We start from the raw sequence: 23,345 nt of genomic DNA on the forward strand, positions 1-23,345 counted from the left end.
GGGCACCTCCCTGGGTGTAAAAACGTCACATTGGCATCCAGATGATTTTATTGTTCGCTTCGAAGTGTCACATCTCTCACCTGGTCCCGCGTGCCGCCAGGCAAAGTTAAGCTCTGAAATGAAAATGCCTACCCTCCAGTTGAAAATGGAAATAATAAAAAGTCTGAAATATTGAAAAAATAGAACTTCGTGCTGTGGAAGGCCTTCACCTTAATATAAATAGGTAAGAAAATATTTATTTTTTAAAGAGGAATCTCAACCCCAGCTCTGTTAAAGAGACCAAGTCTGTCCTTCATTGCATATATTTGATTAATAAAATGCCTGCAAAAAGTAAAAATATATCTTCAAAAGAGAGGGGAAAAACCCTTACTGGAGCAAGAAAGTACGAATTTCAGCATTGCGCTCGCGTTTCTCTACAGGCAGCAGCCCTGCTCCCCACCTCCCACAGCAGGGACGCTCAGCAGTTAAGTGCTCACAAACCGTCGGGCGATGCTCAGCACCTCGCAGGACACTCAGAGCAGGACACTCAGAGCAGGACACTTGGCACAACGCAAAGGCACCTCCGGGAGCGGGAGATAAAGCAGGATTCTGCACGCAGGGAGCCTCCAGGAGGACGTGCCCTGCTGCTTGCCAGAGAGGAAAGATTTCACCGGCCCAAACACGCGAGGAGAAAGCGGGGAAGTCTCCGAGGAGGCTGTGACAGGGGCAGCCCTGCGCTGCACGCCACAACCCGCCTCTATTGCATAGGCTTCTAGTAAAAAATTGCCCGCATTAGCCAGCAAAGGCACTGCAAACAAACGAGAGTCCTCCAGCGGAGCTCTGAGCGCTCTCCCGCCCTCAGGCCGTTAAGGAGACGCAGGGCGATGGAGCTGCTGGCTTTCTGCAGCCGTGTTAGTGCAGTAAGGGAGGAAGGAAGGCACAGAAAAGACCACTGAAGCCCCACAGGTTCGCTGTGAGCCAGGCAGAAAACAAAGGGCCCCCATGTTTGAGGGCGCTGGCACGGAGTGTTTTAAGGCACGTGCTCATTTGCTCTCCAGCTCCTACTTCTGCATTTTAACCCCAGCGCCGGGCTTTGGGGTCTCACTGCTTGCCTGGGAAGACCAGGGGAGTACAGTGCCACCACAAACGAGGTGCAGGGTGGCCCGAAGCAGCACGCTAGCTCTGAGGGGAAGGGTGCGGGAGCACTTCCCTCCCCTGCTTTGGTCCCGTGGAATCCGCGTGATCCTCCCCCAGCACCCGCGCAGGGCAGAGCAGGCGAGGGGGCTGGCTCAGAACTGCACCCAGCCGGCGTTCGCCTGTGTCTGGTTGGGCGCTGACCTGGAGAGAGAAGGAGAGGGAAGAAGGGGTGTCAGATACCTCACAGGGCTGCAGCCTGCTGCCTGAAGGGCCGGGCACGCAGAGAGGGAGCAGCGCAGCGAGGAACGGGTCCTCTGGTGCCACCCCGTAACTCTCCCCCTGCACAGCGCCCTTCAGTCCCCCATGGCACAGCACGTCCCCGGCCTGTAATCATCCAAACCCTGCAGGGGTGGAGCAGTGCCCCCACCCCGTTACGTTATTCCAGCGGCAGTAAAACCGGCAGGATTTGGCCCAGCCAGGTGTGTCCTAGTGCTGCAGGTACGGCCCACGCAACCCACAAACCCCACACGACTCACCCTGAAGCTTTGGCGAAGTCGCCCCAGACGTCGGTGGCAGGGGCAGCGGGAGCAGCAGCGGGCTGCGGCCAGGACAGGAGGGAGTCTGCCAGCAGCCAGGGAGGTCAGAGGGGCAGGAAGAAGGGAGAAAAAGAAAAAGCTGTTGTTGCCGACTCTGGTTTCCAGATTCCCTCTCCGTTTCCCCATAGATGGCAACCCGCCTCCCCCGCCGAGCTGTTTTCCACGCGACCACAGAGCAGCTGGCACCGCCTGAGCTCGGCAGTTCCCCATCCCAGCCGGACTCAGCTCGAGGCGGCACCTTCACCTTCCCAGCGCCGACGAGCACGCAGCTCTGTGCTGCGCACAGATGGTCAAAGACCAGGCAGCAGGGGTCAGGATTCGTGCGGTGGGGTTCAGGCCCACCCACTGTCTTTTCAGCTTTCAAACCGCGCGAGGCCTCTGCAAAGCTTCTGCTTCCTCCAACTCTCAAAGCAAAGAGCGGCTCTGAGCTGCTAGGGGGCATCAGAGAGCTGGATGCTGTCTTGGCTCTGGAGGGGCAGGCTGAACAGCTCTGTGATCACCCCTTCTCCTCACTGTGCCTCAGCTGCCCCCGCCAAACGGGGCACTGACACCAGCTCCTCCTGCAGGAGGAGCTCTACAGCAGCATCAAGGCATGCTATTAAAGCCTTTCCAAACAGACCTCGATGGATGAAACTGAATCTAAAGAGCTTCGTAACCATTTCCACGTGACACGGACCTGTGATGGGCGTGCCTGGAAGCCGGACAGGCGCAGAGTGCGAGGACGACGGCTGCTCTCCAGAAGGAAAAGCTGGAGAGGAAGATTTTCCTCCAGGAGGTGGCGGGAGCAAGCTCAGGCCCCCAGGACCTGCGGGACGTGGCCTGGTGTTCCCCGTCGCTCCTTCCTTTTTCTTCATACTCTGAAAGGCGACATGAGAGGGAAACTTAGGTGGTACCGCATTTAAATCCAGAACTAGAGGGTGATTCCTCTTCTCCCTCCCAGCCAAGGCTTACAAGTAGTCACGCAGCTCAACTGCTTTATGCTGGGGGAAAAGACTGCTGTGCTTCGTTGTCCCACTGCTAGTGCAGCAACTGGGGTGAAAACAAGGATGTTTTTTTTTATCTGTGAATCCCCACAGACGGTTCTGTGACTGGGAGCTGTAACACACCCCTCCGCGCATCGCTGCGCACAGCGTGCCACCGACAGCTCTGAGAGGGCTTCCTCCCGCAAGGGGATTTCAACACCAAGTCGCTGCTTCCTCCTGTGCCGCCGAACCACAGCAGCGGGGAGAAACAGGCTGTGAGGGCTGAGCGTGGCGGCAGACAGCTCAGCTCAAGCCTGCAGCCCCAAGAAGTAATATTTCACACCTGACAAGAAACGAGGCTAGCAAGAGAGAGCAAGGAAATACCCTTCACGCTTTCTTTTCCTGCTATGCTAGGAAGAAAGGAAGGGTTTTGGTGATGTTTCTCCTCCACGTTTCTAGGACGATCATGGTGTTATTTTTGTATGTTATACTTTATATTTATCTGTCTTTGGAACATGCTTGGATCCAATCAAACTGCCCAAAGAGAGCTGAGAGCTGGTGAGGCAAACCAGCAGAGCCACGCAGGACTGCAGACACTCATCTGAAGCAACAGGCTCCCTAAAACACCTCAGCTACAGGCCAGAAAGGTGAGATTCCCTCTGAGAAGCACACAAAAGACAATGTTTGGAGTGGATTTGACTAGCAAAAGCCCTCACCGCAATGTTCAGTTTGATGGTCTGCCCCTCCTTGAAGCCCAGGTCCAGTTTGGGTCCCTGGTCAGGGTTCTCGGCCTGCTTGGCCAGCTCGCTCTGCTGCTTCACCCACCTGCAGGAAGGAAAGAAAACAGAAAAGTACAGGTCAACAACCTGCCTGGTGCTCTGCCAGGCAAACCCTGCCCAAATCCTGCCAGACAAATCTTCCCCTGGTCTGAGGGACTGGCGGCAGCTCTTTTTAACACGTTGGGTGTGATCTGGGACCTTGCCTGCCGCTGGAGCAACACGCCACAAGGCAGCACAGAGGCAGCGATTCCCACCCGTCAGTGCAGCCCACACGGCATGTCAGCACGCTCCAGCCACACAGCGAGCGAGCTGAGCTGCGTCCACGCTGCTCCACACAACGACACGCCAGCAGCAAGGTGGTTCTACCCCAACGCCCCATTTTCTGCCAGCAGCTGGAGCAGCGTCCCAGTCCCTCGAGTGGCTGCTTACTGGTGAAACGAAGAGAAAGAAAGGAATGGGGGAATTTGCCCAGTCTTGGTCTGGGGAACTATTTGGGAGTCTACTAATACAGACTGGGAAACATCAGAGAGACAGAAAGCAGTCTGCATAAAGGCTGAGCACAGAGAGGGAAGTTTCCACCTGTAAACCTCTTGGCGCCGTGCTTCCTTGCTCAAGTGAATCTGAAGCAAACAGCTTCCTTGCCCCCAACACTTCTGGCGAACACCTGCAGCCACATGAAACCACTGAGAGGACAAAGGGAAAGGCCCAAACTCACTTAAAATGGTCCTGCAGAGCTACGTTGAAGTCAAAAGCATCCCCTCGGTCGACAAATCCAACTCCAATAAAAGCACGGCGGCCTGGGGAACAAGAGTAAAGGCTGGAACCACAAAACATCGCAGGAGCCAGGGACGTGGAGCAGGAGGGAGGGGACAGACCATTTCACACCCCCCGTGACCATCATCTCCTCCAGCAGGAGCTGAGAAGGGAACCGTGATGACAGCAGGGCTGAGCTTACGACAGGACCTAGATTTCTTCCTTCCTTCTCCAAGGAAAGGGAACTGCCACCAACTTACCAGGACGGGAAGCAATTTTATACTGTCAGCAGGGCTTGTAACACAAGGCAGGAAGAAAATTGTGCCTGTGCTTCCAGATAGCAAAGCTGCATTTACATCACTAGCCTGCCGGCTTGATTTATAGGCTTATTGAAACCAGCTTTAAAATCAATATAAACGAGTCAAGGCAGAGGCTGGCATCGCAGTGACAATTGTGCAGGCAGATGCATCCTCACACTAACTTTGAGTAGATTAAACTGGTTTTTGTTAGCGAAGGACAGAGCAAGGAGGACAGAGGTGATCTGCCCCTGTAAGCAGAGAACGTTCAGCCCTCAGACAGGAATCCTCCAAGCGTAACTGCTCAGAGGAAGGGCTCTGAACACGTTCAGGGATGACTTCCCCATGCCCGCTAGCGCGCCAGCAGCCCCGCACCGTTCCCGTCCTCGATGCGGATGACGAAATATCTGCTGGAGTCCGTCACGCTCTCCACGGCGATGCCGGGGAACTGCTCCACGGGCGCCTGGGCAAAAAGCTCTCCTGGAAGAGAGAAGCGGGTGCGGGCTGAGGTAAATAATGAAGGCTTTCGGAGACGGAAGAGCCGGGCTGGTGGGAGGAGGGCGCTCGGAGGAGAGGGGAGGCCAGACCCTGCTTCCTCCGGGCCGTAACCTCAGACCCCCATCGCCTCCTCCCGCATCCACCGGCAGCTCTCCGGGCCCGGCTGCGGGGGCTCCAGGGAGGCGCCCCCCGCTCCCTGCCGGCCCGGCGCCGCCCCCAGCACCCCCCCAGCGCCCCTCACCCGAGGCCTTGTCCTCCAGGCGGATGAAGGCGGTGGTGCCCCGGGCGGTGACGCGCAGCCGGCCGCTCCACGCCGGCCGCTCCAGCTGCCACTCGGCGGCCCTGAGGAGACAGGAGGCGGCGGCTGGGGCGGCGCCCGCGGCAGGGCCCCGGCAGCGGGGAGCGGGGAGGGAGCCGGGGCCCCGCCGCACCTGTAGCCGCGGTTGGAGGCCCGCGGGGGCAGGCGGTAGACGTGCACGGCCGGCTTCACGCACAGCACCGCCTCGTAGTCGTCCGCCTCCGCCGCCATCGCGGCGGGAGGTCCCGGGGCCGCCTCCCGGGGAGCGCCCGGCCCCGCCGCGGTGCGGGCCCGGCCCCGCGCCCAACCCCTGCAGCGGCCCCCGGCGGGCGGAGGCCGCGGCCCCCGGCAGAAAGTAAGGCGAAAATAAAAGTTAATAAAGATAAAATAAAATAGGAAAATAAAATGAAAGACGTTAAGTAAAAATCAAAGGAATAAAAGGTAAAGACGTCAGTAAAATTAAAGAAATAAAAGTTAGACGTAAGTAAAATTAAAGAAAAAAATTAAAGACGTAATTAAAATTGAAGTAATGAAAATTAAAGAAATAAGTAAAATTAAAGAAGTAAAATTTAAAGAAATAAGTAAAATTGAAGAAAAAGTAACTTAAAGAAATGATAAAAATTAAAGAAAAATAAAGCAAAACATTGAAGACATAATAAAAATAAAAATGAAATTTAAAAAAATTAAGAAGGGTTGTGCCCCCAACGCCTCTTCTCCCCAGCAGGCAGCCCGGCAGCCCCTGCCCCAAACAGGGGACCCCAGCCCAAAACCCACCCCCAGAGCCCCCGGCAGCAGGCTGCAGGCACCCCAGAGCCCCCCTGGGCCCCCACAGGGCCACCAGGATGGGTGCTGCCCCACCAGGTGCTGTCCCCCCGGGGCCAGGGAGCCTCTTCCTGGGGTGGGGGCACACTGTGACACAAGCTGCCCCCACGGGGTGCCTGAAGGCACCAAACAGAACCACAGAACTGTAGGGGTTGGAAGGGACCTCCAGAGATCACTGGGTCCAGCCCCCTGCCAAAGCAGGGTCCCTAGAGCAGGTTGCCCAGGGAGGCGTCCAGATGGGCCTTGAACATCTCCAGAGGAGACCCCACAACCTCCCTGGGCAGCCTGTCCCAGTGCTCCGTCACCCTCACCGGGAAGAAGTTCTTTCGCATGTTGGTGCGGAACTTCCTGGGCTCCATTTTGTGGCCGTTGCCCCTTGTCCTGTCCCCACAGAGCACTGAAAAGAGGTTGGCCATGTCCCTCTGTCTCTCACACTTCAGGTATTTATAAACGGGACAAAACGCGGCACGAGGGAAGGTGGCGGAGTCACAAGGCCAAAGCGCACCGTGAAAAGTTTAAACACATTTATTTAAAATACAATTTATAAAATGTTTATCTGCATACTTAGGCGCACTCTTATGGAGCGGCACCGGCTGCGGCCCAGGTGCCGCGGCGGGAGAAGCGCTCGGTGCCCCGAGAGCATCTTCGGGGCGAGCCCCGGGCAAGGCCGCGCACGGTGCTGCCGCCGGGATCACCCCCTCGCCCTGCCCGCAGGTCGGAGACGTCCCGGCCGTGCCACGGGCACGGAGCAGCCGCCGAGGCCACCGCCGAGCGGCTTAACGCGCAGTCGGTGCTGGAGAACAAGGTCGCGTGTGCAACGAGAAGGGGTTGTAGGCACCTGACGTACAGGAGAAGACGTCTAAGGTTGGCGGGGCAGCTGAAGCTACGCCAGGAGCTGGGCTCTGTGGCTTTCTGCCAGCCGCTGGCCCTCTGGAATAAAAGCTATTTGAGCAGTAGTTAAGGAAAGGCGCGGTGACTACGGTTATTGCTAATGTCCTTCTCCCCTCCCGCTCCCCACCGCCTTCCCTCTGCAGAGCTGCTTTTCCAGGGACTCTTCCTTGCCACCAGCCTGCAGGGGGGAGGAAATTTAAAAAAACAAAACAAAAAGACCCAAAAAACGCTGCCGGCCAAGCAGCTGTGGATGCCTCCAGCCTGAGAGGGAGCTTGGTAAACAGCAAGACTACAGCCTCCTACGCCGTGGAGATCTGGGGCCAGGCTCCTGGGGGGGACGGCCTCCTGCCCTTCCCCACCTCGCCATCCTCCTCCACCAGCCGCTCGGGCTCGCCCGCTCTGGGGACCCACGTGGAGGACGGCACAGTCCTTAGCCGATTAACATTCTAGCAGATTCCATCTGTTTGTACACAGGTAGTTTTATTTTACCGGTACGTTTAAGCCGTATTTCCGTACACGTCTTCCCGTACGGGAGCCTCCCATACAGCGCGGCGTGGCAGGCATTTCGTGCAGTCGCTCCTGTACGGGCAGAAGGCGCTCCGTTTGCTCGTTTACCAAATCTACCGAGCACGAAGCAGCCGGCAGCGCTGCACCCGTACACAACAATGCTTGATGGCCAGAAATCATTTCCCAGGTACTGAGCACGCAGCAAGCCGCCGGCCCGCAGCCTTCCAGCTGAAGGAGCCGTCGGGGTCCCAGCGAGAGGCAGAAGTGGCCCCGAGCCTGGAGCCGCTCGCACGCGGGCGGCCGCCGTCAGCATCCATTCCAACAAGAGCTGTAGTGTTCATCTAATCCCTGGAGACAGGAACGTCGAGATAGGTCAGCTTGTCTAGTGTGCAGAGCCAGACAGCACAACGGGACGGACAGCGCTGGGCACAGGGCAGCGCCCACGGTCAGCAGCGTCCTGCGACACAGGCGGCTGGCGTGCGGCTCTCCTCCACCACTGCCGTCCGGGGAAGTTTTCGGCCCGCGAGCTGCCCGCGGCCCCGTCCTCTCTGCAGGAGCTGGAGCAGCAGGAGCCATCCATTCCCTGAAGCCAGCGGGAAGCCAGCTGTCACCGCCCGCAGCGCACGACGTCGGGGGGGGGGGGGGGGGGGGGTGGTTCCAGACTTCACTGAACACGTTTTGCTCCCGATGTCTGTGATTTCTGGAAGGAAATGCGTCAGGTACGGCTCGTACCGTAACAGATCAGAGCCTTCGGGTCCATCGTAAGCCACTTGGGTTCGAACCTTTGGAGCAGCAGCCGTCTCGCTCCCTGCCGTTACGCCAGCCACTGGGTGAGCGTGGGCTGGACTGAGCGGGGCTCCTCGCGTGGGTTTACCTCATGGAGCAGAGCAGAGCCGCACAGCACTCACTGTTCCCCTCCTAGCCTGCACGTCCAGATGCAACAGAGCCCTAGTTCCTCGCCGCCCCACTCCGCTGCAAGCAGTAACCACGCAGCAGGCGTTTTCAAGGGATCCATCTACGTTCCCTTCTCCCCAAACACAAAAAGATGTACTTTAAGTTTTTCCTCAAGCCAGCAGAAAACACTAGCCAAGCTTTAACAGGTGCAATACGTAAACCAGGTCATCGGACTGCGCTGGCTCCCAGGCCAAGGCGACCAGAAAGGCTGGGTAGCCAGGAGTCCGCTTCCATTTGCTTGGCAGCAGTAGAAACACAGAACAAGAAGCTAAGCTTGCCAAACCCTAGCCATTAAAGTTGCAGAAATTCACTGAAACTCCTTTTTGAACACTTAACTACCTCTCTCAATTAAAACAAACTAAACAGTTAAAACCCTTCCCATGCACTCCCTCAAAAGTCGATCTGATATACAAACAAAACAAAAAAATAAAAGATCCTTTGAAACCAAACTTGCTCTTAAAGTGATAAAGACAACATGCGCATCTGGGGAGGCTTCCCATTTTTTTCCTTAAATCCCAGGTTACGAGTACAACAAACATTATTGCTGGCGCTAGCTTCAGCCAAAGTGGCACACACGGCTCTCTGCACCCGTCCGAGTCCTTTACACCCCCTCCCCTTTCCATTTACAGTGACTGGGGACAGCCCTTGTCGGTTTGCCGATCACAGTGGGTGGAGCGGGGAGGTCACAGTGCGTGGGGTTGGAGGTCACAGTGGGCAGAGCAAAGGGGATCACAGTGCAAGTAAACCAGGGAGTTCCCTTTGCTCAAGTCCATTTGTCCGCCACGGCAGTGCGACCCGCGGCAGCTGACCCTGCTTCCTGCAGCATCCTCTCGTGCCCACGTTTATCTGCGCTGTTTGAAGCCTTGTGAACCGTCAGGACCCAGTGGCTGCCTTATCACATTATTGGGCTGTCTGGTGTCTTCCGGCTGGGAGATCCTCGTCGGCCTGCAAGGAGAAAGGACGTCAGAGACGGACACAACGTGTCTGTGCAATGTAACACCCACACCTCCAACAGATGCTCCTGCACCCGCTTTGGTGGAAAGCCACTGCCGTGGGACAACCATCACAGGCCTGCTGCACTGCTCCCTGGGATGGGGAACGCAACCAGAAGTGAACTAGCACTTCATTTCTGTCCTAAAGTCTAGGAAGTCTTACTCTCAAGTCGCCAAGACCCGCACCACAACCACAAGGGAGAGCACAGTGCCTCCAAGCCACCTGCGTTCATTTAAGAGTGCTTACACTCACGTCTCTCACCTGCAGGTGAGAGCACCTTAAGTCAAAACCTCAGCAGAGACAAGGCTATGTCACGCCAAAATAGTTCTGGCTGCCTGCACTCCTCTCTGTACCCCCGGTGTGCTCTTTCAAGGGCGCAAGGTAACCTTTATTGCCTTACCAGGCGCAAGCACTTCCTTTAGCTGCCGCATATTTGAGCTTCAGGTTGCCGTGCTTACTAACAAGACCCTCCTTCCTCCCTGCCTCTCACACTTCATGCTGGAAGGTGCACGTCCCCCCCTCCTGCCAGGAAGGGGTTTGCAAGGAGCGAGCACAGAGACGCCACCACGTCGTGCCCAACGCTAAGGCCACTCTCACCTATCTAGAATGGGTTTCTCCTGTTCTTCCTCGGGGCTCGCGCTGCCCAGTATTCGTTTCCTGGCTTCGGCGTACTCTGCCTCCCTTTGTGCCAAGGACTTCACGGGGAACGCGGGCCTGGTGGCCGAGTTGGGGTTGCTGAGCACGCCGTTCGTCGCCGGCCGCTTTAAGATCCGGATCTGTGGGGGAGGACCCGAGGGCAGGCTGTCGTCCTGAATCACGATCGGCACTTTAGGAGGAGACTTTGATTTTCTACTGCTTAAGAAAAAAAACAAAACACACATTTGCTCAGTACTTGTTTTCTACTGCGAGCATGACTTCAGCTGTGTGTGTAAATTCCTCACAGTGAGATGTCATTCCCATGACTAAGCAGCCTGCAATAATTAAAGACCTTGTTATATTTGTGACCCTAAACTACAGTGGCAGGCAGGTTTGTAGGAGATTAGCTCAGTAGGGGATGGAAAACACCAGCCTCTGCTGTGCTCAACATCTTAAATTTGACCAAAGGCAAGGAAATCAGACACAGACCAAGGATAATTTCACTTTTGAACAGGTGGAGAGAATCTGAAGCTTGCTGCAGGCACCTGTGTTAAGAATCAAGTTCAGATTCAAACACCCGGACAGCCGATCGAGCCTCCTCTGATGCGGGTGCTGTGCAAGGCACCTTACACACCAAAGATGTTCAAAGAAAAGCTTTTACACATCTTTGAAGATGCTGGTGTAAGCACCTCGATTCCACTCCTTGCCAGGCCTTTTCGAGCTCCTCTCGCCAGGACACCTGGTGATACCTCCTGCTTCCAAACCCTGCCATTTCGCTCCCTGGAGCCAGCCCTGGCCCCAGTTCTCAGCGTTCAAATTTCTACAGTCCCTTTCCTGCGTGGGAGTCCCAGAGGAGTAACACCATGACTATAAGCAGCCGACTAAAAATCAGAGGGGAAAAGAACCAACAAAGCAAGAGACTTGTCAGAAGTGCCTGGGAACATTCATGCTAGGACACAGTAGCACACACCCCCCCACTCTGACCCAAAGCAAGCAGGAAAAGAAAGTCTTCCTGATGCAAGACCGAGCAAGCCACTTCAGGGCTAGGAGTTGGGATTACCTGACTCACCCATTTCTTCCTCTGAGTGCCTTTTTCTCAAACTGCTTCCCCACAGCTGTAGCTACATCCAGCCTGGAAGACCCGGCTCTGAAATAAAATCGCTCTCAAGAATCTCTCCGCTCCTCTGCTACGGAGCGGAAGAGCCACCTAGTGGCACGATCACAGAGCTGCCCTAGCGCTTATCTCCAACCTGACGTTCCCTCTCAGTCCACAGCGGCTCCGTTTCCTCTCCCCAGGTTTTCAGACATCCAGTAGCACGTGGGGCAAATAAGGTTTTCCGAACCGCGCAGCACCATTACCTTTCCTTCTGTGTGATCTTCAGCTTCTTTTCCAACCGTCTGTCTATTTCCTGCAAAGGAAGAAGGAAAAAAAACACATGAAGGCTCATCTCTGAGGTCAGAGGTTGAGTCTGTCCACAAACACCTTTAGTTTCCCTCTGGCACACAGCAGTGCCCTACTACGAAGGGCAGGCAGAGCACGTCTCGAGCAGAGCCGCTATGTACATTCGTCGGGTCCATTCGTACACCCACAGCTGGTCGAAGACGTCGTGTGGCACGGTGACAGGGCAGCTTCGAGGCGCTCATCTCCCCGGGAGAGCGGCTCTCATTTTAAGGACCTGAGCTGGCAAGAAGGCTCTGTTACAGGCAGCAAGGAGCGCCGGAGGAACGTTCAGCAAGGTGCTCCCGGGCAGAGCAGGCACTGGCACCAAACCTCCCCGGCAGAACCCTTGTGAAGCAGCAGCAGGCGGCGGCTGGGGACCCGCGGCAGACCACACGCCTCATTTCAGCGGCGCGGCTCGGCCCCAGAGCCTGCAGCCATGCCGAGGCCTAGCCGGCAGGTCCGCATTCCTGCTGCTTGCTGCAATAACCCTCCCTCACGAGAAGTCCCTGCCCTGCCCGACGTGCAGCCAGGGACTCGCTGAGCCTCGTTAGCCAACCGTGCTTCTTCCTCCTGAGCTTCTTCGCTTTGCAACATAGCTGCCGAGTCAGTCAACACGCGGAAAGACGCATTAATTACCCTGAGCGCCAATAACGTGGCTTTAAGCATGTCACCCTCTGTCGAAGGCTTGCACCTACCTTACCAAAGGTGTTTACGTTATGCAATCAGAGCAATTATACAGAGAAACCCTGCTGAAGAGAAAAAGCCAGCTTTCTGCTCCTCCAGTCTCTCTTTCGGTAACCTTCCGCAGCGAGCTGCGCCTCTCCGGTATCTTTAGGTTCCCCTAATTGCCGATACCGTTCAGAGAGCCTCCCGAACAGCAGAGAGTTTCAGTCAATTATCAAAGAAGAAAGAAAAAAAAAAAGTACCTGGGAGTGTCCTAGTTTCACCAGCCAATAACTGGCAATGCTGCAGGAAATTTCGAGCTCCTGGCAGGACACAGTCGCTCCGCTTTTCAGGTCGGTTTAACCGCAGCACAAGCCCGCTGCCAGCGGAGCCTTCCCCAGAGCTGCAGCGGGCACAGTCCAGTCCCGAGCCACGCTGCCCCGCGTCCTCACCGTGGCATCTGTCTGCACAGCAGCTCCCCGACGCCCCAGCAGGCAGGGAACAAATGCAAGTCCCAACAAGATGCCAAATTACGGGGCTTTCTCCTGGTCCCGCAGCCCACAGTAGCCTCCCTCCATCTAGAAGAGGCAGTTCGGAGCCACTCCGGAAAGACAGAGCTGGGTGGGAGGTTGAATTTTCCACCCAGCTCCATACAGCGAGGCCACGTCGTTCCCTAGGGATAAAACCAGCCAGGGGTTTAACACAGCGCCGAGCCGAAGGCCGAATCCCCACTAAAGCCTCCCGCTGAGGGCAAACACACCTGCAGTTTCCTTCCTCTTCAAGAGGACACACAGTGCAGAGGAAAATCCCATCCCCGTGCTGCTCAGCAGCACGGAGCCTCCTGCCCACACGGCCAGGAAAGGCGGCAGGGAAACGGAAATCCCGGCCAAGGATGGAAGCGCTTCAGAGCGGCTGGCAGCAGCCAGGGACAGCCCAGTCAAGGCAAGGGGTGAGCTCATCCGTCTGCCCTGCACCACGAGGTTATATCCTGCTATGGAAGAGTCTTTAAAACACATCTTCAAGCTCAAGTAGTTGTCCGCGCCTCCCCAGGGCTGTCTGGAAGGAAGCTTCCAGAAATAGCCCCCATTAAACACCTCGCCGTGCCGGGGAGGGGATGACAGGAGGGTGGCAGGGAGCAGCACGCCCAGGAGCACCTTCACTCCTGTCTCGCAGCGGGCATTTCCCCGCTGGGGTCACAACCGGCGCGTCGGGCCTCGGCCACAGCGCCTGGCCAGGGAGCACGCGGCCGGGGCTGCAGCCATCCCCGCACGGTGCCGAGCACCGCGAGGGCCGGGTCTGCTCTCCTCTTCCCCTTCTGGCAGGGGAGCAGGGGCTTTGACACGAGCCACGTCCACGTTTCTACATTCCCGCAGGCTTTGCGGGTCAGTCCCGGGGCTAACGTCGTGTTCTTTACCTCAGCCTGCCGGGTCCTGTAATTGCAAAGCGTCATTTCAACCTCGTCATCTGACCAACGCCCTGATTAACGCGACTGTCAGTGACCGAGCGCTGCTGGACAGCTCTTCACAGCCCTCCCACGCCCGGGACCTCCTCCATCTCCATCCTCTGCCACAACTTCCAACTTCTTCCAACTTCCCCTGCCAGAAAGAAACAGCTCTTTCATTTGCTCAGCACACGCAAGCATATTCCAAGGAATCCTTCAAAACCTGCCATCATTATACCCCAGCAGGGCCCTTCACAGTCCCACAGCTCCGCTCTTTCCTACCAAGCGCTCGGTATTAATGAGGTTTCCTTTACATGCGGGGCTCCCGGCAGAGTAACACTGAATAACCACTCCCACCAAATACACACATTTCTCTCCCACCCCAAACGACGAGCTGGTAGCCTTACACGGCCCTCACAATCCTGGCACTGCTGGGAGAACTCTGCCTTCCTCCAGAACGCTTCGGTGGAGTCTTCAATGTTGTGTTCAAAATCAATGGCCAGTAGAAAAAAAAAAAAGCAGCGCCCTGCTTCACGCCCACCCCTTGATTCATCAGAAATTTGGTTTGGGGGATTTTTTTTTTTTTTTTAAATGCAGAGATTGACCCCGTTTTCTCAGCAGGAGCCACACCCCTGCCAACCTGCTACAACTATATTTTGAATTAGAGGTGCGAAGGAGTTCACGTCTGGAGAGCCTTGCCAATTCAAACGGGCAGCCCGTGACCACCTTGCAGAAATAAGGCAAGACACCAGCAGCTTCACGCGGCTCACAGTTACGGGTCTGAGGAGCAGAAACACCTTGACACAGCTTATGGTTAAAAAAAAAATCCCTGCTGGTGCTGCGTGCAGATCTGTTTGCCTGCTGATGCCATGCCGTTTCCACCGCTCGCTCCTGTGTCACCCTGCCAGCGGGCTGCGGATCACAAGATAAAATTAGGACCTGACTTACGGAGCCAGTGCCAGAAGCACTCCGACAACCGAGAGGCACGAGCGCAGAGCAGAGGCGAGCAGGCCTGGCATCCGAGGACACGGAGCTGCACGTACCCAGTAGCTGGGCAGGTCACGCCGCACAAAACCCAGTTATTAATCTTCCGATGGCGTGAGCGTGGCAAGGAGGCTCTCCTAGCTCTCATTTCCCAAATGAGCAGGTTTCCATCCAAACTCCAAGCGCCCTTTACGCCCCCATTCTCCACAACACCACCCTCCCCGAAGATTAGTGAAGCATCTCAGCAGCCTATTTTTAGCGCTATTATGTCTGGATGCTAAAAGGGACCCAGCGCACAGCGCGAAGAAGACACCGTTCTGTGACATTTAAGCTGCATTTGTGGGCGAGGACGTAATGGAAGCTGAGCTCCAGCCCTATCGCAGCCACCCCTCCGCCCCGACAAAACCAGCAACGCGGACGGGATGCTGCGGGTCGGGATCCAGACGGGGTGGGGCACCCCCCCGGCCAACCTGGCTGCCCAGCCTGTGGCGAGGCACAGGCCGCCGTTAGCCCCCCGCTGTCCGAAGCGCCGTACGAAGAACTACTCGCCCTCCGCACGGCTCCCAGCAAAGGCTCTCCAAAGAGATTCAAAAGCAGCAGCTCCGAGCTCTGCTGGTGCAGGGGTAGGAATGTCAAGGTAACTGCCAGCATGTTCCCCTCCCCAGGTTTACTGAGCGGCTGTGACAATATTTTAACGAAGGCAAAGCCTTGGGCTCCCCACAAGGCTCTTACACTCCCCCCTCCTCTGCCTCCGTACTTCAGTTACTGGGCAGAAATCAGCAGGGAATGCCCCAAACCTTCACGGGATCACCGATGAAGGAAGCCGCGATCTCCCAGAGGTCCGATGACATTTCAGATACGCAGCTCCAGGCAAACATTAACCGCGCTCTGCTGTACCGGCTGGACGTTACCGCCGAACACTTCTGCCCTGCCCTGCCCACCCGAACCACCGAAGGCGAGATCAGGCCCTGAAAGGGGGAAATCGGGTCTGGGGCTGCGTCCCCCCACGCCAACACTAACCCCATCCACTTCTAAACGCACCAGCGGGTACCTTGGCACTTCATCGAGACCCAGGGACAAACCTCAAGGCCTGCTAGCGTTCTCTTCAGAAAAAAGCAGGATTTGAGGTCTGAGGTTACCAACGCTGCTAACGGGTACCTAGCAGCGAACAGCTGCAGATACCTGACTCACTGCTTCACAAGCTATGCCGAAAATACCGTCAAGCGAGAGCAGAAGTAGGTAATCCTAAGATAGCTCCAAACCGACTCCTCATTAGCTACCTCTTTCTTTCCTCTGAAGATAAATTAATCGTCTATTAATTACTGGAACATTCCAATTCCTGAGGCTACTGGGAATCAGCCTGCGCCGTTAATTAATTCTCCAGTCACTCTGCTTACATTAAATCCTGGCTGTGGACCGTACCCAAGGCAATGCCAGGAGAGCCGCAGATGCTTTCAGCTGCGCCGGCGTTTACATCTTCCCCTGGCAGATAGCGCTTCTCAGCGGCTACGAACCAGACACCGGGGTATTTTTAGGAGCAGGCCTGGCAAGGCTCCCCTCTTCTGCCAGGCACCACACGGCGTTCCCGGTGCAGACACGGGATGGAGGGAGGGAGGGAGGAAGCATTTCAGAGGGCCGCAGCTTCTCCCTCCCCAGCCTTCAGCTCTCGGCCACACGGACACCCTGCGGACCCCCTCCCCAGACCCGGAATTTATTTCAGTCAATCTTAAAAAAAAAACGAGGCTAAAACCTAGCAGAAGCCTTCCGCAGCTCTCCCAGCGGCGGGCCTGTCCTCCCGCTCCGCACAGCGGCCTCAGACAGGGGCGGCAGCATTTCAACGCCGGCTCATCTCGCCGCGCCTCTTCGCCCGGGTCACCCGTGCCTCCTGCACCCACAAACGGGGTCAGGCAGCAGGGCCAGATGCTCGCCAAGGTCACGCTGCTGCAACCGGCAGGGAGCAGAGGCTGCTCCCTGGTGACTCAGGCAGCCCTCGCAGGACTCACAGAAACATCCCACGGCAGACACTCCCCTCGTGGCATTTGGTGCTTGCTCCTTCCCCGCCTCCCAGCGTCGCCTCTCGTCAGGCTGCCTCCGCCTGAGCAGGGCAGAGGCGCCAGAAACAAGCTTTCGTTTCCTAGCTTAGAGATTTTGGGGCCAGTTACAAACATCTAAAGCAAATATTTAGTAAATATTTTACAAAAATCGCCGTAGCCCACGGTGTCAAAACCCATCCCCCCGGTGCTTCTCCCGACACCAGGAATCGGCAGTCATCCTCAGGGCTTTCCTCCAGGGCACAGCCCTGGATGGGAAGGGTGCCGAAACCCCGCTGGCTTCTCCCCTGATCACACAAGAAGCTCGCAGGCTTCACAGACCAGAGGTCACAGCTTCATGCTCCGAAATATTTCCCTTCTGACTTGTGTACTTTGATCGCATTTAGCAACTTGAAGCGACGGCAGCCAAAACCCAGATTCAGCCCTTTCCAACCCCCGATTCACCTCGCTGAAGGGTGAAATCCAAAGCAGGAAGCCCAGCTTCTGCCTGCCGCTTGCGCACCAACCTGATCAGAGGCGGCAGCAACGGGGTTTCCTGAGAGCCTCAGGTCCTCCAGAAGCGCAGCAGCACGAGCAGATGCCAATCCCCACACACACAAGGGACAAAGCCCACATCCTCCCCGAGCAGCGGGCACGGGGTTTGCTCCTTCCCCCGGAGCAGCACAGTGCAGGATCCCGGCCCTGGCCCGCAGCGGGGCGAGCTGTACTGGGCAGGAGGTGGGAGCCAGCTGCCCTGCGCGGGGCCTGACAGCAGGCCGGGCACAGAAAATCACGTGGAATGACTTTCTTGTCAGGCTAAGATCTTATTCCGACTCGAGGTAAGTTACTAAGACAATATTGATAGGCTCTGACTCTAGCTAGCTGTGCTTTTGTGACAGGAACCTGCGATGAAGGCAGCTGAGGAGCACCGACGTGGAGCCGTGCGTCACCTCTGGGATCCCCGGCCACTGGGCTTCCACCCCAGCGCTGGAGCGCAGCTTCCCACCTGAAGCTTAATTATTAGTTTAACCTGGTAAACAGGCTCAGGTGTAACAAATACACCTCCCATTTGTGATTTCCCTCTTCCCTAAAGCCAGGTAAGCCACACAAAAGAGAACCGAGCCACGCATTAAGTCACATTAGTGCTTACTAACCCAGACCGGGTCTTTGAAGCCTCACACTTTGCTCCTGACCCTGCCACGGGTCTCCTGGACAGCTCACTCGTTACTCACACACCAGTTTTCCGTCTGTAGCTCACTGACGAGCAAAACCTCTCCGTTTCCCAGACATTTCAAACACCCGTACGCCAGGCAGTTACCTAGCACAGAGCCCTTTCAGCCGGCTCCACCGGCCCCACGGAGCTCTGCTGCAGCAGCCTGGCAGGAAGAGCCCCACGTTCGCCCTGCCGTGCCTGCACAGCGCCCGGGTAGGCGAAGCCGCTGGAGCTGGGGGCAGCTGCTTAGCGTGCGGTCACTCAGGGGTGGCACATGCCAAACAAGAAGCTCCATCTTTCTGGCAAGCACCGGGTAATTCTGCTGATACAAAAATGGAAGACAGAGAGAAGCCACGTTAAAGAACAAGAACTGGTCCCGGAGCTCTTTTGACCGACCACGTCCAAAGGAGGAGGTGTGCCAGGTTTTGTGCCAGGTTTCTTGGGCTTTCCCCATTCAGAGGGCGCCCTTCTACCAATTAAGATCGCCGTGCTGCTTGTTTTGAAAGGCAAATCCCCAAAAGCTACCTGAGGTGACATAATAACTAGGGAGACCACAGCGTGCGAGGCAGCCCCAGACTGCCTCTTGCTCAGAGCCACCTTCCTCAGCGCCTACAGTAGCTGCCAGTAGCCCAGCACCAAAAACCACACACGCACGGGGAAGGATGAGTGCTGAAAATCTCAGCAGCCTTTCTGTTCCACACGGTGCCCTCCTGGTGGCTTACTGGCAAGAAAGGAGGCAGCTTGTCTCAGAAGCCCACCATGGATCTCTTTCGCTACCTTTCTCCTGCTTACACGTGTGCTGAGGGGTCTGAGAACTGACTACTCAGATCTCAACTGCGTATAGCGTTAGGACAAGGGGATGTGCTCAAAGCTGCTCCTTGGCACGCCAGGTTTCATCTTCAGTGTTTTCTTGCGCCTTCCTCTGCACCGCGGCTGCCACATCTCGTGCCTCTGAGTTGGGATCCACCTCACACCTATGCCAAGTAAGACATAGGTGGAAAAAAACACAAAGGAAACTCCTTAAAACAACAAGAACGATACCATGATTACAGGATCAGGCCAATTCTTGCACACAGTTTTTCCTCAGCCTTTCAACAGGAGATCCACCTCGTTAAGGCCGCGCTCAGGCTTCCCTGCCTGCTAACTGCAGCAGGTTTTCCACAAAGAAAGGCAGGTGCGCCTCGTAACTTTCAACCGTTAACGAGCAACATCAGTCACACTGTCTGCCCTACAGCCGAGCCTCTTCCTGTACTCCCTTCCCCTTTCTCTTCTCTGAGTCTCTCTGCTGAGCCTCCCGCACCTTTGATTGCTGCAGCAGCTCGGAGAGCCCACGGTGCCCAGCCCGCGCGAGCACCCACCTGCTTGAAGCAAAACGCCTGGCGGGAGCAGGCTCACCCCTGCGCGGGTCCATCCCGGCTGGCTCTTAACTTCCTGCGGCCACCAGCAGCAGCAGAGGGTCCCCTTCCTGCGAGCCGCAGCTCTGAAGCATGACCTTTCTAAAATACCCCGGCTGCCAGAGGCAGCATCCATCTCTCCTCTTGCATAATAATAACTCCTGCTGGAGACGGCTCGGCTTTCTCTGTGCTCTAAGCGCTTTCACAGACGCCCAAACCCCGGACAACTGCAGAAGCAGCTGCGGGCTCCTCGAGCAGCCTGCCGAGCCGCGGGAGCGCCGATGAGTTTGCCTCGCGGTCTGGACTCGCCGAGAGGGGCCTGGGGAAGGATAAGGCGCGGAGATTTCCTCCCGAGGGCTTTAAGAGCACGCGCAAAGCGCGGCCGGGGAGGAGGGCCGCGGAGGACGAGCGGCGCCGGGCCAGGAGCAGCGCCGAGGCTCCAGGCCGCGGCTCCCAGGACAGGGGCCGGGACCCCCCCAGGAGCCGTTCCCGGCCCGCTGCCCTCAGGGGGCGGCCGCGCGGGGCCGGGGGCCGCTCCCGTCCCCTCCACCCCCAGCCCCAGCCCCAGCCGCTCCCCGCCGCCCCCCCCCCGGCCGGTCCCGGCCCGGTCCCCGCGCTCACCCCGCTGTCGGCCGCCTCCTCCCAGCTCTCGGCCACCTCCTCGTCCTCCATCTTAACGCCCCCCCCCCCCCTTCGCCGCCGCCGCCGCCACACCGAGCAGGGCGCATGCGCGCGCCGCCTCCCTCCCCACCCCACCGCACGGCAGCGCGCCTGCGCACCCCCCGCCTGCCGGCCTGCGCCCGCGCGCGCGCCGCTGGGGAGAGGGCGGGGGGGGGAGGGGGGGAGCGGCGCGTGCGCGGTGGGAGGGGGCGGGCGGCCACGTGCGGGGGAGGGGAGAGGGCGCCCCCTGGCGGGCGGGAGGAGCGGGGGGGGATAGGGATGGGATTGGGGTGGGGATGGGATGGGGATGGGTTGGGGATTGGGATTGGGATCGGGATGGGGATTGGGATCGGGATGGGGATTGGGATCGGGATGGCATGGGGATGGGATGGGAGGGGATGGGGATGGGGTGGGGATTGGGATTGGGGTGGGGATTGGGATCGGGAGGGGATGGGGATGGGGTGGGGATGGGGATGGGATGGGAGGGGATGGGGATGGGGTGGGGATGAGGTGGGGATTGGGATTGGGGTGGGGATTGGGATCGGGAGGGGATGGGGATGGGGTGGGGATGAGGTGGGGATTGGGATTGGGGTGGGGATTGGGATCGGGAGGGGATGGGGATGGGGATGGGGATGGGATGGGGATCGGGATGGGGATAGGGATGGGGTGGGGATGGGATGGGGATTGGGATCGGGATGGGGATTGGGATCGGGATGGGATGGGAGGGGATGGGGATTGGGATCGGGATTGGGGTTGTGATGAGATGGGGTTGGGATGGGGATGGGGATGGGTTGGGTATTGGGATTGGGATTGTGATGGGGACTGGGATTGGGATGGGATGGGGGTGGGATGGGGGTTGGGATTGGGATTGGGATGAATGGGATGGGAATTGGGGTTGGGATTGAGATGGGGATTGGGATCTGGTTTGGGATTGTGAAGGGATGGGGTTGGGATGGGGATGGGTTGGGGATTGGGATCGGGATTAGGATGGGGATGGGATGGGGGCACCCACCACCACGCGACTGTCACTGCATCAGCACGCATGTCATCCTCACAGCCCGCAGCTGCGCCCCCCGATCAAGCACCAACCTGGTGTTTAGCAGATCTGTTCCACAAAGCCAGGAGGGAAGGAGGGGGCTGGGGGAGGCACGAGCATGGTGTGATCCCCCCGCTGCGAGCCCCGTGGCACTCGCCCTACGCCCAAAGGACCACGAGGCCACGAGTCCCACCGGTGGCTCCGTGGGGGAACCAGCCAGCCTGCAGCAGCCTGCGTGGTGCCAGGGGTTCCAGCAAAGCCCCAAACCCCCTGCCGTTACCTCAGCCCCACGGGGTTACGGTGCTGCTCCCACCACCGTGCCTCCGAATCCCAACAACGCCAGGGTGCACGCAGCTCCGGCCAGGGTCCGGCTTTGGGGAGGCTGGCGTAGAGGTGGATATGAGTTAATCTGTGTGTTGAGAGGACAGAAACTCACCTGAGGGCCTGTGGCATCTTCCTGTCGTACTTATTTATATTGCTTTACATCCACGTCCTGGGTGCTTGCTACTCTTAAATGTCCCGTGTGGCAGGTGGGATAACTTCAGCTCAAACCCTTTACGGTTTCCCAAAAAAAAAATTGGTTAATTGAGCTCTTGTAGCTGGGCTATTCGGCACACCGACGTACTGCTCTGGGCCTTGAATGACACAAAGGTAGCTGGGGGCGGGTCTGCTGAGGGCAGATCCACATGCTGCAGAAGTGAACGCCGCTTCCAGCATCCTAAAAAACAAACGTTCAGACAGGGAGTCACAGAAACTTTCCTTTCGACCTCAAATCTGGAACTCTTCCCCAGAACTCCAGGCAGGAGGACACCCCATTCACGAGCTGCAGCTTGCCAGCAGATGGCGAGCGGCTTCTTAAAAACTCCAGCTGAAAGCAGAAAAATACTCACGCAACCCCTGCGGTGAGCCCTGGCTCCTGCCAGCAGCGCTGCGAGCCCCTCGCCGGCCTTCCTCTGCCCTGGCAAGCCCAAAAGCCGGCAAGGGCATCCTCCGGGCGGTTTTGTGAGGGGTGGGATGCTGTGCATCCACACACGAGCTGTGCTGGGGTTCGCGGGGCGTTCGGCGCTGCGGCAGCGCTTGTTGGTGTCTGCACGCCCCGCTCCCGGCACCCCGCTGGGTGGGGACAGGATGGGGACAGGCCCAGGGTCCACGCAGGCGACACGGAGGCTGTGCGAGGACGGGAGGAAAGGGCGCAACCTCGGGCTGTTCCTACCCATCCTCTGGCTTTTTCCAGAAGGAAACAGGAACTGTGCTCTCGAGCAGCCGGTGCCCAGCATTGTTGGCTTAGCGCTGGCTTGCAAGCAGCACATTCGGAGCTCCAGCAGCGTTGTTCTCGAACATGCCCCCATCCTGCTGGCTTTGCCCTCACGGTAAGAAATCCCGTCTCCAGCACATGGAGCTCTTCAGCCCCCCTGCCTGTTTCTGGCCCCCAAAGTGCTCATTATCCCTGATCCAGTGACGAGCAGCACTATCTTAAACAACTGAAGTACCATTTCCAAGAGCGACTGAGGCACTTCAGGCACTGCTGCCTCTCAGTTAAAAGTATGAGCTAATTTTCTCTTACAAACATTGTGCAGCACTTCAACCCCAAGCGAGGACTGCAGCACTTTGCCAGTTGCCATGTTCGCAGAGCTGCTCTCGAGCCCTGGTTGGGCTCAGCCTCACAAAACCTGGGCTGCCGTGGGAGCACCGCAGGCCAGAGAGCAGCCATCCTCCCAGCCACCCCCACAGGAACTGGGAGCAGCCGTGAGCCAAGGCCTCGCACAGGCACTAAGGGACTTTTGGCAATGTCATCTCACACCCGTGCTGGCTGGGTTTCTTGTCTGTGGTTGCACGTATCCTGCTCGGCAGGGGGCTGGGCTGGGAGATCTTCAGAGGCACCCTCCAGGCTCAGCCACCCTGCGGTGCTGTGGGGCTGTGGTGCTGTAGAGCTGTGGGACTGTGGTGCTGCAGTGTTGTGGAGCTGTGGGGCTGTCGAGCTGTGGTGCTGTAGGGCTGTGGTGCTGTAGGGCTGTGGAGCTGTAGAGCTGTAGTGCTGTAGAGCTGTGGGACTGTGGTGCTGCAGTGTTGTGGAGCTGTGCGGCTGTGGTGCTGTAGGGCTGTGGGGCTGTAGGGCTTTGGTGCTGTGGGGCTGTGGGGCTGTGGCGCTGTAGAGCTGTGGGGCTGTAGGGCTGTGGGGCTGTAGAGCTGTGGGGCTGTAGGGCTGTGGGGCTGTAGGGCTGTGGGGCTGTAGTGCTGTGGGACTGTGGTGCTGCAGTGTTGTGGTGCTGCAGTGTTGTGGAGCTGTGCGGCTGTGGTGCTGTAGGGCTGTGGGGCTTTGGTGCTGTGGGGCTGTGGAGCTGTGTAACTGTGGTGCTGCAGTGTTGTGGAGCTGTAGGGCTG

At 57.7% G+C, this 23,345-nt stretch overlaps 2 protein-coding genes and 1 long non-coding RNA gene across 6 annotated transcripts; all 3 read right to left on the bottom strand.

Moving 5' to 3' along the window:
- Positions 1 to 30: 30 nt before the first annotated feature.
- NECAP2 (NECAP endocytosis associated 2) lies at positions 31 to 5,587 on the bottom strand. Its single transcript, XM_040533830.1, has 8 exons — positions 5,432 to 5,587; positions 5,242 to 5,342; positions 4,878 to 4,982; positions 4,169 to 4,250; positions 3,391 to 3,499; positions 2,389 to 2,569; positions 1,653 to 1,737; positions 31 to 1,317 (listed from the first exon to the last, which is right to left on the bottom strand). The coding sequence occupies exons 1-8, from the start codon at positions 5,527 to 5,529 to the stop codon at positions 1,269 to 1,271; spliced, it is 810 nt and encodes a 269-aa protein (XP_040389764.1). The 5' UTR covers positions 5,530 to 5,587; the 3' UTR covers positions 31 to 1,268.
- A 1,042-nt stretch (positions 5,588 to 6,629) lies between these two features.
- SZRD1 (SUZ RNA binding domain containing 1) lies at positions 6,630 to 20,037 on the bottom strand. Of its 4 annotated transcripts, none has more exons than XM_040533835.1 (4): positions 19,889 to 20,037; positions 11,461 to 11,510; positions 10,063 to 10,317; positions 6,630 to 9,417 (listed from the first exon to the last, which is right to left on the bottom strand). In XM_040533835.1, exons 1-4 carry the CDS (start codon positions 19,937 to 19,939, stop codon positions 9,315 to 9,317), a joined length of 459 nt encoding a protein of 152 aa, XP_040389769.1. In that variant the 5' UTR covers positions 19,940 to 20,037; the 3' UTR covers positions 6,630 to 9,314. The 4 variants fall into 4 exon arrangements, with proteins under 4 accessions (XP_040389769.1, XP_040389767.1, XP_040389766.1 ...); XM_040533833.1 differs by having other exon boundaries at positions 10,063 to 10,320; positions 19,889 to 20,019; XM_040533832.1 differs by lacking the exon at positions 19,889 to 20,037 and adding an exon at positions 11,692 to 12,214 and having other exon boundaries at positions 10,063 to 10,320.
- An 803-nt stretch (positions 20,038 to 20,840) lies between these two features.
- On the bottom strand, positions 20,841 to 23,265 carry LOC121058364. The gene is made up of 3 exons (XR_005814178.1): positions 21,854 to 23,265; positions 21,244 to 21,681; positions 20,841 to 21,064 (listed from the first exon to the last, which is right to left on the bottom strand). It is a non-coding gene; the product is annotated as an uncharacterized LOC121058364 (long non-coding RNA).
- Positions 23,266 to 23,345: the final 80 nt, after the last annotated feature.

The sequence above is a fragment of the Cygnus olor genome, chromosome 21 (assembly GCF_009769625.2).
Source record: "Cygnus olor isolate bCygOlo1 chromosome 21, bCygOlo1.pri.v2, whole genome shotgun sequence".
NCBI lineage: Eukaryota > Metazoa > Chordata > Aves > Anseriformes > Anatidae > Cygnus > Cygnus olor.

Bases quoted from the DNA above. Each gene is read 5' to 3' on its own strand.
- NECAP2 (XM_040533830.1), bottom strand. From the start codon at position 5,529: ATGGCGGCGGAGGCGGACGACTACGAGGCGGTGCTGTGCGTGAAGCCG. The intron at 4,983-5,241 runs GTGAGGGGCGCT...TCTCTCTTCCAG, and splicing joins CCTGGAGGACAAGGCCTCGG to GAGAGCTTTTTGCCCAGGCG. The intron at 1,738-2,388 runs GTCCGTGTCACG...GGCTGCTGGCAG, and splicing joins TCCAGGCACGCCCATCACAG to ACTCCCTCCTGTCCTGGCCG.
- SZRD1 (XM_040533832.1), bottom strand. From the start codon at position 11,745: ATGAGCGCCTCGAAGCTGCCCTGTCACCGTGCCACACGACGTCTTCGA. The intron at 10,321-11,460 runs GTAATGGTGCTG...TTTTTTCTTAAG, and splicing joins AAGATCACACAGAAGGAAAG to CAGTAGAAAATCAAAGTCTC. The intron at 9,418-10,062 runs GTGAGAGTGGCC...TTCTCCTTGCAG, and splicing joins GAGAAACCCATTCTAGATAG to GCCGACGAGGATCTCCCAGC.